Below are 16,888 nucleotides of genomic sequence, written 5' to 3' on the forward strand. Positions count from 1 at the left end.
GATGTATGCATATGACAACACAGCCCTTGACTCACTCACACTGTCTTACAAACACGCACGCGTGCGCATACACACGTCTTTGTAAATATGTTTGTATACATTTATGTATGTGTGTGTTTGTAAGAGACAGAGTGTGAGTGAGAGAAGTTTGTTGTCATGTATACGTACATGCATAAATATACATACATCTTTGGATGTATGCATATGACAACACAGCCCTTGACTCACTCACACTGTCTTACAAACACGCACGCGTGCGCATACACACGTCTTTGTAAATATGTTTGTATACATTTATGTATGTGTGTGTTTGTAAGAGACAGAGTGTGAGTGAGTGAAGGGGTGCGTGTGTATGTGTGTGAGAGAGTGAGAGAGCGGTGTGTATGTAGTATTTACTCTCTCTCTCTCTCTCATACAGACTCACACACAAAATAGAGATGGAAGCTTTTTGCCGTTGTTAAGTCAATACCGGAAGTTAACATTGAGGAACCTTTTTAAAGAAGTGAATCTTAAATATAAAGCAATATTATTTATTTTTAATTAAAAAAATCAAATGAAGGGCCTAAGATTTATCCGAGGTCAAATTATTCACGCATCACAAGTATGGAAGCACTTGGTGAAGTCGATTTCACGTGAAAAGCGATTACACACACATCTGTTTTATATATAGTATAGATATATATACATCAGGCAATAAAGTCATTCAAATTTCACTTAGTCTTGATTTTAATGTGGATGGAGATAAACACACACACTAATTAAAGTGAGCTTTTACCATGTCACCCAAACTGGCTCAATGTCAAACCCAAACATTCCCTGCTAATCACCCTAGTATTTATTTGTAAGACTCAAGTTTAGGAAATCAAATCAATCTTCAAAAGACGGTTTCCATAACAAGGACATTACATTTCAGTCAAAAAATAAACTGGCACAATATTTACAAAATTTATAATGAAGCATCCATCTACTCTCGTACAATTTAACTTAAAGCTGCTTTCTTTAATATCACAAAACATTACATAAAATTCAGCATTTCAGGAAGACAATTCAAATCGCAATACAACATTTTCAAAAACAAACAGCAAGTGACATTTTTATAATTTAATCTTTAGAAAAATGCCCAACAAAATTTTATGATAATCTGAAACAATGAAAAATGTAGTTTCTATATTTTACAATTTTGCTAGATGCCCTGCTTAATACAATATCTTTAATCAACTAAATTATCAAAAGTATATTGCTTTGAAAATCATTACCTGAGCATTAAGTGAACCCAACAAAAGCAACAACCCAAAATTTACAGAGACACTCCCTCTTCACTCAATTCATTATCTGAGAAAATATATTTCAGTACAATCATTGAAATAGAAATCCACTTGGAATCAATAATTACCATAGTTCATGCTGTCATTTCCATAGCCTCTGTTACCAGACTGATAGCCATAGCTATTGCTCTGATCAAGTCCATGACCCCATGACTGGTTACCATACTGACCACCCATTTGGTTTGGATTCAGTAATTGTTGACTGGAATAAAATTGTAATCAGAAAATTACCACTGAATAACGTTAACATATACAAATATACATTATTATAAATAATTAGGAGTGAAATTAAGACTTGTTTATAAACTAATTAGCCTACAAATTTCAATTTTGATAAAGATAACTATTTTGTACATTCTGATGCTGCAAAGTTAAATTTTGTTTCATTACAAAATGCTTTCCCATAAGGAAATACTTCCTGTATTTTAATTAAGCACTAATTTACAGAACTATCTGTTCAAAAAGAAGAAGACCTTTTGTAATACTCACCCTAAAAGGCTAGTCAGACCCTTCAATAATTCACTGGTCTGAGAAAGTGCTGCAGTTACATTTTGGCTTCCTTGGGTCCTAATAGTAAAAGAAATAAATTTATACATATACTTAGAAAAACTTTCATTTTTTATTTTTTTGGCAACAGAATCAATATAACAGTTCAAACTTCACAAAATTATCCAAATTATAACCATACTAACCAGTTGTTGTTACCACCATCGATCAAATGTCTTCGGTTACCTCGATCCATACGTCCACCTTGTATAAATTGTCCAGGCTAAAATCATCACAAAGAAAAGTCATAAAATGAACCAAATAATCTTATATCTCAACTAAATGCATTCAACAATTTGGAATTATAATTATAAAAATAATTGTCAAAGCCAAAGAACATTGCAGGCTTATGTTTGAAGTATTTTAGGAATTTTTCTTAACTTCATAGGTTTTGTTACGCTTTCTCAGCCTAACTTCATATGAATAATTTCTAATCTATTTAGACTCATTTCAAAGAATGGAAGTTATACGAAGAATAGAAATGTCAAATTATCTGGACAACGGGTGAATTTCCATACAACCCAAATCATTAGGTATACAAATAACATGTCCAAATACATAAAAGACATGGATCTATAATAAGGGTGGAAAATGGTAAATTCAGAAAGAAAAATAAAGAAACTTACTCCTCTTCTACCTGGTCGGCGCTCAGGAGACCATCTCTGTTGCCTTTGTTGCACCTGCTGCAGTCTCTTGCCTGAAAAAGTAAATTTTTAAAATTAGAACATTTATTTTTATGTATGCACTAGTTACATCAATAAATTAAGTCTCTGAATCCCAAACGTGAAATTTAGCAACGTTTTAATAGATTTTTAATATTGAATGATTACTACAGGAAAAACAACAAGAACAATTACACTGGTGAGAAAGAGACTGCATTCAATTCTTGCATAGAACAAAGTTTTGAAAATGAGAAACAACCTCACCATCTAAATGGTCTTACATTGGATTTAAAACAAATCAGCATTACAACTGCCATTGTCATGAGAAACTAATTACAATTATTTACACAAAATCTATAAGGTTGTCATTTAATGTCCATTATCCTTGCTGGCATGGGTTGGACAGTTTGACCAGAGCTGGTAAGCTGGGGAACTAAGTGCTTTTCAAAGATGATTGAGAAAGCTCTATTTGGACTGAGCATGATTTTAACCTGAAAATCCTAGGACAGTCTTAGGCATAAAATTGGTTTCAAATTTTGGTACAAAGCTTGCAATTTCAGGGGATAGGGTAAGCCAATGATATCAAACCCCAGTATCCAATTGGTACTTATTGAAAAAATTAGATCACTAAAATGCTTTGTTTTATATTTGTTTTGGGTTCAGCTAATGTGGACATTTGCATATTGGAATAAATGCTACTACTGTATATATTGTGCCTAAGTAAACAGTTTTCTGTATCCTATCAAGAGGAACACCACAATGACTGTAGCAGTAATTGCATAGTTATTAAAATTAAGGTAATGTTAAAATATTAGGACAGCTAGCTGGCAGAATCGTTAGCACGCTGAGCGAAATGCTCAGCGGTATTTTGTCAGCCGTTATGTTCGGAGTTCAAATTCCACCAAGGTCGAATTTGCCTTTAATCCTTTCGGGGTTGATTAAATAAGTACCAGTTATACACTGGGGTTGATGTAATCGACTTAATCCCTTTGTCTGTCCTCGTTTGTCTCCTATGTTTAGCCCCCAGTGGGCAATAAAGAAATATTAAAATATATTAAATATAGGTGCAGGAGTGGCTGTGTGGTAAGTAGCTTGCTTACCAACCACATGGTTCTGGGTTCATTCCCACTGCGTGGCACCTTGGGCAAGTGTCATCTACTATAGCCTCGGGCCGACCAAAGCCTTGTGAGTGGATTCGGTAGACGGAAACTGAAAGAAGCCCGTCGTATATATGTATATATATGTATGTGTGTATATGTTTGTATGTCTGTGTCTGTCCCCCCCAACATCGCTTGACAACCGATGCTGGTGTGTTTATGTCCCCGTAACTTAGCGGTTCAGCAAAAGAGACCGATAGAATAAGTACTAGGCATCCAAAGAATAAGTCCTGGGGTCGATTTGCTCGACTAAAGGCGGTGCTCCAGCATGGCCACAGTCAAATGACTGAAACAAGTAAAAGAGTAAGTATTGTTACAACATACCTTTTTTAGACTGATTCTTACGCCGGTGTGAAAAATTGGCATAACGACCTTTCTGTTGATTGTTCTGGTATTTAGATTTCTTATCACCTGTTAAGAGAAAAATTTTTTTCAATTTCCAAGTCTTAAATCCACATTATTGAAGTCTCAACATTTTCAGCACCAGTTTGCTTTCAAATCTATGAACAATCCCCACCAAAAACATGAGTCACCATGAACAATGTCTTGCCAATACAATGCATTCTTGTGTTAGTTTATAGCTCAGCCAAAATAATCTTTCTATAAGGATTGATTCCTATCTTTGGCAACTTGCTTAGTTATGCCTAATCCCTCCACAAGATCATCTCTGATCCTGCCAGTGTTAAAATCCACACGCCACCACATTTCAAAATTAAGAACTTAATTATGGCTTCCATACACCCCCAATTCTACAGGGGATTTGCTGTTTACTTCCCAGAGCCCCCCGCTCTTGAAAACATCAGCAAAAGCACTTAATATATATGCTACTACTTCTAACACCTCTTTAGAGATATCACTTGTATATTAATCATGAATGACCTGTATAAATTTTGGATTTTAATACTACAAATGACTGAGCCAAAAAATTTAGAGTTCATTGTCATCAATGTAGATACTGCCTAAAACATATCTTCTTGCAATAATTAAATGCTTACCTTCTTTCGATGCATGAGAAATTAGATCAAAAGTTAATGTATTGTCTTTAATTTGCAGATCCTTATTCTCAGCAATGATATTTTCAGCATCTTGTCGACTGCGACACTCCACCATGGCATAACTAAATAGATAAAAAACAGGGGTGGGAAAAGAAAATTCCAAATTAATAAACAAAAAAAGAAAAGGAACTTTGGAGAAGTTTGGTTAATATAAGCAATAGAACAAAATTAGACGACTATTCTTTAGTTGTTAATGGAGAAAATTGTAAAGAAAGTTCAGACACTGGTCTAGCAACGTGAACAGTAACAGTATAATTAAAGCAGCTGTAAATAAATGGCAGAACATTTCATGGTTGAATGGCTTGCAACTGTAAAATGATTTGAACAGAATTCATACCGATACTCAGATTTACATAGAAATGACAATTGTTTTTCTAGAGGATGAAGGGGCATAAGTAGAATGTCTTACCCAATGTATAACAGGGATTTAAAGTTTAAATACACTAATACCCAGGCTGATGAATTTGCATTAAAAACAACCTGCCACAATCAATTCCACTTAAAACAGCAATAATTGTATCTATGGCACTAGATTCATTAAACTGAATGAAGTAGTTAAAAGATAAAAATAAAAGCCTATATTGTAAGATTGACTCTAACAAGATTAGACTTTCCTTCTTTAAATTTGTTTCTCCACTTTTTACATTTGTATGTTAATTCTTTTACCATATATTTGTTAGAAAACACTGCGTTTGTTTCAATTTAGTGTAACAACTCATTAAGCTGACTGGTACAAAAGGGTTAAATGGGAATATGTAATACTGCTTGGTCTACTATTTAATTAAAACATTAACCGCTAACATTTTAAACAAAATCTAAATCCACTGAAAAAGGTGCTTTTTCAAAAAGAGCAATAGTCTTTTTCTGGCAAGTCAAATGACTACATAGAAGCCCACATGTTCGGAGTGAACCAAAAGGGGACCTCTATGTTGTTTTTTTAGCTTGCTTGAAATAACACAATATCAAACTAAAATTCAGAAGACCTATTTTTTCTTTAAATATAGAGAGTTAAAAATTCTTTGATTCAGTTAATCTATATTTCTCACCCAAGAAAAACTATGCTGTATTTTTTTAAAAAGCTAAACTAAATGAATTTTTAAAAATATATTTACCTATTTTTATTGAAAATATAGGTGTATAGAAGACTATGCTTTGAGAAATTTCTAAGGCAGTACAAAGCAAAACCATTAGGATGTTAAAATGGATTTCTGTGCATATCTACGTGTATGACATTAATAGGTGAAGTGTTTTACTTTACCCATAACTACTAAGCGGGAAACTTGCTTAAATGTTACATGCCCTAAGAACTGAACAGGAAAATACAAGGTAGCAGTGGGAAGCAACAAAGCTAAATACATTAAAGAAAGGATTGAAATAAAACTATGAAGTCCCTATTTCATCTATTGATTACACAATTTCCAAGTTTGTGTAGTTTAGAAAATCATTTTCTTTCAAGATTTGTATTTAATGGCATATATAAATTTAATATAATTAGCCCATCAACATTTAAATTAGTTAAAAAATTTACTCAGCTTCCAAAAAAAATTTTAATTACGATTGTCATACTTTTGTAAGTTTTTTTTTTTCTTCGTCCCTTAGGAAATGTTTAAAAACATTTTGAACATCAATTCAACAAGGCCCACATAACACTCCCCACAGATTAGCTGATATCTAAATAGATTCCTATCAAATACAATTTTAGTAGAATTATTATGTGAACATTTTAAGAAACTATGGGGGCAAAAAATTTTAACCAAAAAAACAAAAAACCCTAATATGAATCTAGTTTTCAATATACAAATTTGTTTTTTATCCAAATCAATGAAACATTAAAAATATGCACTAAAATACAAAAAATACACAGGAAAAAATAAAGGGTTCAACTTGAAGCAAAATTTGAGATGTGTTTTTGAGTATGCAGGTATGTGTTTTTGATTTTCCCTCCAGAAATTTTTATAGTGCCATTCAGAAAAATGGTGCAAGGATCAATAAAAGATCCTGACAAATATAAATCCTTAAAAGATGTGCAATAAGAAAACAACTTTAGTTAAGTGACAAAAGTCACAAAAATATCACAGCAGAATAATTGGCATCAGTAAATGGAAAACTGTACCAATGAAGAAAAGTAAATGCACAAGGTTGACAAATTACCCCTGATTCTGATCTTCCTCATTAAGTGGGATCACCACATTCCGGGCTGACGGGAATAATGCCTGAAGCTCCTCGACTGTGACTCCTTGTGGAATGTTGTTGACATAAAGGGAATAATCTTCCTTGTTCCCTGAAATTGTCAGGTGCTTACGATTGGGAGACAGTCTTAACAGATCAATGAGGATGCATTAACAAAAACAGGCAAGATTTGTAACAAGTTTAATCATAGAAGTCACAAAAAATAGCTTCTTCAAATGACATCAAGTGTTATTAGTGGTATCAATAGCTACAAAACTGGAATCATTTAGCCAGCAGGAAAAATGGTTTCCCATGCTGTCAAACAGATTACTCCTTATTCTTCTGTACTAAGACCAAATATTTAATAGTACTTAATATGCATTTACTAAAATGAAATGCAAAATATAAATGCTTGAATAAAAAAATTTCTAAATACCTAAATATGCATAAAAGCTTTCAATTTTATATTTTACACAAGCTAAGAAAATAGAAATGATTTAGTTTAAAACCAGTTCTATATTTAAGTTTAAAATATTTTAATAAAATTGTCTAAATCCTTAATTGTAATGAACAAACTTTAAAAGTTTACTTTATTTAAACTATAGTTTTTTTTATTTTTTTTTTTTATTTCCAGTTTTTGTTTAGGTTAAAAGATACCATCAATGTTTTAAAACATCAAAAAAATGATCACACAAAAAAATGCAAATAATATTTATAAGGAAAAATGTAAAAATTACAAAAAAAAAAAATTTCAAATTAATCTGGGGATGCAATGAAGAATTGATTTTAAAACAAAGTTTGAATCTTGACATTTTAAAAAATAAAATCAACTTCATAATTAGCCAAATCATTTGGCTTCATTTAAACAGGTTGACTAGTTATTTTAAATAGCTGTACGATAAAATGATTAAAAAAAAATGCCAGCATCAAAACTAAGAGTAAAACCAGAAACTATGTTTGTTAGGTACAGTGAGAAAAATCAAATTCCCCTCTTATGTTCTCGTTATTTTAGTAACAAAAAAGCTAAATAAAATCTGAATTCAAAAACAATCAATACTACTAAATTTCACACAACTGATTTACACTAACAACAACCCTCTCTCCCAAAGTATCCATTCTTCTTTAAGGAACACCATTCCAGAAATAGGCAATTACTTCTAAGATTAATTTTCCTATTTCTAGTCCATAACTTTGTAATTCCATTTCATTTCTGTATACCAGGTTTAGTTTCTAGTAATTATACTCATTTTTGCAACCTACTAGCTACACTAATTCTAGAATGACACTAGATTTGACTTAACTAAAACCACAGAAATGAGCAAAACCCCTACAAATAGAGTTCACATTCAAGTATCATACAGTTAAACTAAATACAGACCTCTGAATGCTACAAAAGCAAATATACTCAGATTTTATAAACTATCAAACACCTACCTCTTCTTTCGCCATCTTTTCCAGCTTTACCTAAGAAAAGATATACACACATACATTTCAGAAATACAAAAATCCTAGCAACAGTCTAAACCTCTGCATTTCTAGTTGTTTGATTACAAGTAGCAATACATTATCAACCCAGTATTGATGTAATGTAACTACAAAAGTAAAACAACGGTCTGACATTTCTCACAAGAACAAAGTTTAAAAGTCATCTTTCATTTCAAACGAAAGAAAAATTACCTTCTTCAGCTGGATCCCGTACAAATGGTTTACCATTTATCTCTTTGGGCAGTTTATTAAACACAGCTTCCGCTTCAGCTTCAGAAGCGAATTTCATTCGCATAAATCTACAAAGATAACGATCTGTTATTTAAGCATCATCCATAAATATTGTGGGCAAAAATCAATTATTTCAACCAAATACTTGACTAATGCCCAATTGTATCAACTCTGTAAAATTGATGGTATAATTTGAATTCAGAAATGCAGGTCTAATTATCTAGTTTAAACAACTAATTAACCCAGTCATTCCTGTAAAATGGTTGAGTAGGAAGAATAAACAGTATAAGAACCACACACAAAAGTATGCCTGTTCAAGCCATGCCAACATAAGAAAACACAAAATTAAAATGACAAAATTGTCTTCAAAATAATTTTCTTGAATAAACAGCTATACTTCAAATCATCTTTAGTATCACCTACACTTTATACACACATTTAACAGCTAATATTTTATATCTACCAATAACAGTACCACCAATTTACACATTATACATAGTGCTAACTTCAAGTAGGACCTGCAACAGAGCACATCCTCCTGTAGTGTTGACACATCAGAATTGCTAGACAAATTTCCCATGGATTCAACAACCTTTTTTACCACACATCCAGCACTCTTATCAATGGAAGTCTCCTAAATAAACATGATGACCAGCCAATCATTCTCTTAGATAAATGAGCTCAAAGCTCCAATTACTGATCCCTGCCTCTTCAAGAACAGGTTTTTGTTTCTTCAACAATTGCAATGTTGACATTGCTCTCAAGCCTTTTTCAGCTTTCACAATTTTTTTCTTGGTGTTCCAGTCTCCAAACACTGCTTAAAATTTAGTAACTATTCTCATGGAACATACCTATAATCTTTCTGGACACCAGCTGCTTAGTGTCTCAGGCCATCTAGCTCTTAAAATCCTGATCACTTGTCTTGAGTGGTATATTCTTTAGCAATGAAAAAAAGTATTCACAGCCAGTTATCTATACTACTGCTTGGTGAGTACCATATTCACCTGGCTTGCAGGTTTTTTTTTTTATGAGCAGTTGGCTCTAGTTAACTGGAGTTAGTTTTGCAAATATGGCTCTAACAAGGTCATTATGGAGCTAATACTTCCACTCAGGTTTTAATTAATACTCATCACATTACCAATACCATATACACATACCCTTTCCGATTTCCAGATTCTTCTTTTATGTAACGGATAGTCAAACATGTCGTATCATCCCAAAATTGTGATAGCTCAGACACTGCAATTTTTATATCTTCTAACTGCAACCGGGATATGGTGAACATATTAGGATATGGTCTTCCTAAAAATGGAATGAAAAGTTCACATTAAAAGTTGATTACATCCATTAAACATAAATAGTATTAAAAAAGCAAAAACATTACTCACTCAAATTCAAAGTGTTTTCATCCTCCTCTTCAGTTTTAGCTTTATCGCCATCTGCTTTATCTGGAAGAGTAATTTTTCAAATATAAAATTATTATTATTATTATTATTATTATTATTAATAGGTTTAGAACTATTCTACCTCATGGTTCTGAATCTACTTGAACATAATGAGCTAATTCTCAATACCACATCTAATTCATAATTTTACACAACCAGGCAAACAAGTTTCCACTATAGTTAGCAATCATTTTGGTTTCTATTTAATATTATGTATTATTGGAAAGTACAATTATTTCAGTTACCTACATTATCAACACACCCCACTCATGGTCGAGAACCCCTGTTCAACAATGAAAAAATAAAAACTGCAAATTTTTTTTTTTCCTTTTCGTTAGAGGGTAGGTTCCATTTGATAGTCCCTCCATGACCAACCAAAAAGAAGTTTTAAAGTATTACAAAAGTTCCACCATACAATCCTCAACATCCTTTACAGAATGTTATTTAGGTATAAATAAAATAATCAGAAAAATAAGCCTGCAAAATAATATTAACTGTAATATATGATTTATTCACTCGCTTATTCCAAACAAAACTAAAATAGCCTGATAACTTTAAACCAAGTTCAACAGCACAAAATGAACTGCATCAGTTAAAAACCAGAATGTAAAAATAAGATACATGAAAAAATAGTTGAAAGGAAATCTCACGTATGACATAACTTTCCCAAATATCTATTTGAAAGTATATTTATGAAAAATGGAATAATCAATGAAATATTAAAATCTCAGTTAATTCCATCTGACTGAGATCCGTTTGACTGATGCAGATTAAGACACTTAAGTATTCAAAAGGCCTGCAAGTAAAACCTCTAAAGATTAACAGAAAGGGTCACAAAAAAACCCTACATCATTAGGAAGCATGTAGCAGCTGGCTTTACAATCAATTTGGTGAGATTTAGTAAATATACAAATTCAGGTATACCAACTGCATGCAATTATAAACCTAAGGCAATAGACTGCTAAGATGTCTCTAGCACAATACCAAATAGTGGGTAAAATTATAGAACTTATAACTACCTATATGAAAAATATACAGAAGTGAGATTATGTATATCAGTTACACATATTAAAGAACAAAAAACAGAGACATCATACAAATTGCCCCAGGCCTATCCGTTGCAAAAGACATGATCTGACATGGAATAAAGAAAAAATGAAATAAAGGCATTCTATTGTGAAAATCGTCCAGCAATGACAAGCTACTCAGCAAATGTGTGTGTGTTTATAATGTTAAGGATAAATTGTGGGAAAAAAACTAAAGCTCAAAAACTATTCCATGTAGAAAAATATGAACCTACCCAAATCAGTTCTTGGTTCTATATGAATTTACTGTTTTAGATTCACTTAAAACCTCTTAAAATGTTATAATTTATGTTCTAAGCACCAGTTTAATGACAAAGTATTCACCAAATTCTTCATTAGTTTCAAAAATTAACTGACACAAAGAGTGTATTTAAATAAAATATAGTAATAAAAGGGTTAATAATCTAACCAGGAATAAAGTTATTCTCATAAGTGACCTATCCCAAATGATTGCAACAGTGAACTCGGCTAACAGTACTCAAGAGCAAGTTGGTAATGTAACATTAGACAACAAATAAGTCTACCATGCAAGAACTAGATGGTTCCACCAACATGTTTCTGGCAAGTTTCACTCACATATGGTCAAACCCGAAACCGTTGCAATGTTTACCAAAAATGTCTGCATCCAGTATATGTAAAGATAATTGGAGAAGCCTCAAAATCCTAGCACACACAAGACATTGCCCAAAACTTTAGCAAACAATCAATAAATTATACCAAATTGAGCCCCCAGTTGGCCTTGATCAAGCAGATCTCTTTCCCAAAGCATTCCAGCCATCTCACTCCACTATGATATACTCTAGGTCATTTTCCTATGTGCTTTCTTTTTAAAGATGACTCAAGAGATCTGCCTATTTCTAAAAAATTCAGCAACCGCAGCAGCTCCATCATTAGCTCAAATTACATTTAGGATTTTAATTTTTGCACCAACTGTGTTGAAAGTTAGTTTGTTGATTATGAATCTGGCAAAATATAGTATCTCAGCTACCATGACGGTAAAATAAGATGAGAAAATGATTACAACTATTCCCAACAACTACCTATAAGATTGGTTAAGGTGGCAAGAATAGCAGTGAATGTATGCATACCCTTGTCAGCACAAGCATAGTTATGAGGTTAAGAAACAGCATGTAGATCAAGATGCAATCCCACTGAGCAGTGCCTTGGCCCAAGTCTGCAAGTGAAATTGGATAGGCCAAGAAAGTGCAGATAATTAACTGGATGGATTGTACCAATTCTTGTAATTTTTCTGCTGATGCAAGCATTTGGACAAAGTCTACAGGAAAACAGCTCCTGATAAACCACTAATTTTGAGGGCTCTGCTCTTCATGACCCTAACCCATTTCCAAGAAAGAAAAAAAAATCACAATCTGATCACCAAGATAGCCAGAGCTTGGAAAACATTTTAGAATTGCTGGAAAATCTAAATATTCCAACAAAAATGACAGGGTTTCAAAATTTTTCTTAGTTGCTTCATCTATTCTCTTTTCCCCACTTTTCAGTCTTACTCAGGACTTACTAAACAATATTAAAATTTGAGCACTTCTTTGTTTTTGCTCAGCATGTGAAAATTAAACAAAAATTAGGAATTCATTTGAATGCATGTACAATATCTTTATTTCAATTTACTGCTTTTCAACAATGTATTTTTCTGATGTATATTTCCTTGTAGCAACTTTTGCAATGTTATTACCAATGTATCATCATAATTTTGTCTTGATTAATGCATTTCATGAAATTGTCAAAACCAAAGAAAAAGATGCTTTGCAGCAAAAGTTCTCAATAGTTTCTTTATAATTTAATAGATTCTATATATGAACTACTACCTTTAGTTCTTGATAGTTACAGGTGTTGAATGATTTCCATAAAAATTTGTAACAATTTAAGAGAAAAATAAAACTGGAGTAACATCAATGACAAGCACAACTGAAATTTCATTTATATTCAGTTACTGAAAATGTAACCTCAATACGAAGTTGTACAGTAAATACTTCACCAAATTATTCATTTTAAGGACAGCAACAGCTATGCTCATTATGAAGAGAGATTCCTATCAGGAGTTATATTACTTAAAAATATTGAGGTGCATAATTCAGACGCTTGCTTTGCAACATATTTTCAGATTCAAGTCACACTTTGTGAACTTTTGGGCAAGTGTCTTCTATACTCCAGAAAAACCAATGCCTTTTGAGTGAATTTTTAATAGATGGAAACTTCAGAAGCCAGCAGATATTCATGTACAGACGTGTCTCCCTCACAGCTTGTTAACTAGTGTTGGTTTATTGATGTAATCCTTAGTTCAGTGATAAAAGACAGAATAAGTTCCAGATTTCTAAGTATTAGGGTCAATTTGAGCAATAAACCTAAAGAAATAGCCCAGCATGGCCAGTCCAATGATAAAACAAAAATTATGTTCTACCCATCTGGATTTTTTTTTGTTAATGGACTTTTTGTGACCTTTAACTTTTGAAACTACATTTAATCGAAATACACTAGTTTTAATTTGGAAAATCAAGAATTTTTTCAATATATTTGGAACAGAATATTCTTCCAGAAAATCGTTTTTAAATAACATTAAAATGTGTAACATGGAACCAGAGGTTGGTGTGTATTGGTATCAAAGGAGTTAATCCCAAATTTTGACTATTTTCCCCATGACAAAGAACCATCTGTTTGGAATGATTTACTTTACAAAGCAAGAGCTTTACCATTTCCACTTGTAGCTCTATAAGTTACATACAAAAATACAATAAGTGAAAGTCGATTTCAGTGATATATTTAGCATGGAAATAGTTTAAAGCTCAGTCCTCCCCTATTCATCATAGTCCTAGACCATAACAGGAGTTTGAGGCTGTCTATGGGAACTCTTATGTGCTGATGACCTAGTTCTCATAAACAATCTATAGTGGAATCAGGAAATTCCAGGCAAGGAAGCTAGACCTAGAATCAAGAAACCTTAAGACAAACTTAGCAGGCAAAGGTTTCAGTAAATAGGAAAGAAAAGATATTTGTGTCTTCAGGGAAATGACTCTTCAGTATATGCACAGCTGGGTTCCTTCAATTTCGAGCTATCTTACCTGCACCACCTATCCTTTTTCTGTTGCTGACACCCTCCACCTGCTTAACTGCAGTCATCTGTTGCTGTAATTAAATGTGATTAGAACTACATGCTTCCCTAATACCACTGATCCTTCTCACTGCCTGGAACCACTTGATATCCATCTTTCATTAACGCTACTTTTTACATTCATCTCTCCTGTGCCCCTCCCTCCTTCATACATTTCTCACTCTTCCTATGCACTTACACTTGCCTCTCCCCTCACACTTTTGCAACTGACCAAAAAAAAAAAAAAAAAAAAAAACCTCTTCCTCTCATCCTTGTCTACTGTATTACAATTACTATTTGAGTGCTCTTTGTTCCATTCTGTAGTCATCTACCGTCCTATCAACTTATACAAGTATCAACCCTCACCCATATTGACCCACTCACTATAACCACTCTTCAAACCCTAACCAATCTCCAGTCATCACCCACAATTTCCTATTCCTATAGTTGACAGATGATACTGTCTATTACAATTTTACACATGGAACAGGATGCAACTCAAACCAGCAGTGAAACACAGAAAACTAATGTCCAGCTATCACACTCAGCATACTGGACAGTCACATTCCGATGGGCACTAAAACAGTATACCAATTATCACAATACAATATCTGTCTTGTTATTTTTCATCCTCAGTGAACATTTTTAGAACATTTTATGCAGGACAAGCCTATGCTCTGTCAAACAACAATAATTCATGACAATTAAGTCTATCCCATATCCTACATTAATCAAGGCACTCCTGAACATTTAGTATGCACCCAAAGTAATGAGGTGTGGCATTAATTTCTCCACTCTGCACTTTATTTCAATCCAATTATACCCTAACCAAATACAGAACAAAATGTAAGCCTGCTTTCAATACTATTTACAGTTTATTATTTAGCTGATTTCATCATTTAACATCTATTGTGCATTTAAAATTATAACCAATTAATAATCCCCATATACCCACATTGCCATAATGATCCACATAACTAAATGCTCAGTGCTTTAATTCTATACATGCAGGGTTACACATGGTAATTGATCAGCTATTCATGTAGGATTCACTGAAAGGTAGACAACAATTAACAATTACAACTCTTAATTTTACTTCAACCCACCCGTACTGCTATCATATCAGCAATTACATATTTTACTCAATGTAACTTGAGTATACACCCACCATCACATTTCTCCCCCTACTTCTTCTGAGGTAAACTTTAATGCATGAAACTTATCGTTGTCCCTCAAACTTGGTCACGCATCGCAAAGTCACCTCCCACGATACTACTCCCCTCTCAATTGGAGGGGTTCTTACGTTAGTAACTCGATCTCACCAGAGCTGGTGCCACGTAAAAAGCAGCCAATACATACTATAGAGTAGTTGGCGTTAGAAAGGGCATCCATCCATCCATCCAGCATGGTAAACGGATGTTAAATGATTAAGTTTCACCTTTTTCTAATGTTCGAATATTTTGCTAATTTAAAAGAACTCGAGCTACAAAGCCATAAATAAAAGAAAGATTCCGTGAACTGTCCACTAATCCGGACACAATGCAAGCATAAAGAACAAAAAATGGAACAAATCTTACCAGTACGGCTAATATGCATCACTAAAAACTCACCGGCTTCAGTACTTTCTTCCATCGGCGTCTCTTCATTGGACTGGGCAATGTCGTTTTGTTCTTCATTTCCTGCTGTCTCTGCATCATCTTGAGGCATCTCACCGGAATACGCCTCAGACTGGTTCGCTGTATCTTCCCCACAGTCACCCACATACATATCGTCAGTGGTTTCTTCACAAGACATTATCGGACAGCCTAAAATTAAAATTTACCATATCGCTTTATATATTCAGGCAGTGGCACATAGAAACAGCTAATTTTGAGACTGGCCACGTGAAAAGACACGCGTGAGTGTGCACACATGAGAACGTAAAAGAAATATATCAAATTCATCTGACAACAGAAACCTCCAGAAAATAGTTTAAAATATGTCAGATGTACTTATGAGTTAATGTATGTAATGAGAAACGTGATAACTTAGATAAAGCACAGACATTAAAATTAAATTACACTCAGGCTGAGATAGAAAAAAAATTCATCTACTCAAAACATGGCCGACTTCATATTAAGACCTATATTAATACTTTTTTTTTGTATTAAAAATACAATTACATTTCATAAAAAGATTTTATATACAATAGAAAGAAGGTTCAGTTATCAGACAAAAAATTTGGATGGGGGAGGGGGATAAATGTACGAGTGGCTCTCGAAAATGTCATGGTTTTAACCAAATCGTATTGGCATTAAACGAATATTTAAAAAAAATGGAGACAAAAAGAAACAGTATTCTTATTCAGTAACTTTTGCTAAATAAAATTAAACTGAAATGCTCAATTTCTATTGAGAGAAGCATAGAGAAAATAATGAACTATGAATATAAAATGGCGGTACACAAGGACGGCGTGGTTTTACATGAAAACGGTTAAAACCAACGAAAACGACCAACACAGATGGTTTAAAATATACAGTTGAAAAAGAAATTGTTATTTTTTCCACGCTAGTTTTTTCACCAAACGCAATCAATAAGTTGGAGAATGAATTTAAATATTTAAGAAATCGGATTTTTAAACGT

General features: G+C 33.1%; 1 protein-coding gene across 1 annotated transcript in view; it reads right to left on the reverse strand.

The window, feature by feature from the left end:
• Positions 1-16,888, reverse strand: part of LOC106869127 (nucleolin) — a 20,265-nt gene that overhangs the window by 1,389 nt on the left and 1,988 nt on the right. Inside the window, exons 2-12 of the mRNA XM_014914690.2 lie at positions 15,877-16,071; positions 10,019-10,078; positions 9,788-9,932; positions 8,592-8,698; positions 6,897-7,026; positions 4,686-4,807; positions 4,015-4,101; positions 2,498-2,568; positions 2,018-2,094; positions 1,815-1,892; positions 1,394-1,527 (exon numbers count right to left, since the gene is read on the reverse strand). Coding sequence (XP_014770176.1) covers positions 1,394-1,527; positions 1,815-1,892; positions 2,018-2,094; positions 2,498-2,568; positions 4,015-4,101; positions 4,686-4,807; positions 6,897-7,026; positions 8,592-8,698; positions 9,788-9,932; positions 10,019-10,078; positions 15,877-16,060 — 1,195 coding nt within the window. The 5' untranslated portion in view covers positions 16,061-16,071. The remainder of the gene's footprint in view (positions 1-1,393; positions 1,528-1,814; positions 1,893-2,017; positions 2,095-2,497; positions 2,569-4,014; positions 4,102-4,685; positions 4,808-6,896; positions 7,027-8,591; positions 8,699-9,787; positions 9,933-10,018; positions 10,079-15,876; positions 16,072-16,888) is intronic.

Source organism: Octopus bimaculoides, chromosome 5 (assembly GCF_001194135.2).
Source record: "Octopus bimaculoides isolate UCB-OBI-ISO-001 chromosome 5, ASM119413v2, whole genome shotgun sequence".
Lineage (NCBI taxonomy): Eukaryota > Metazoa > Mollusca > Cephalopoda > Octopoda > Octopodidae > Octopus > Octopus bimaculoides.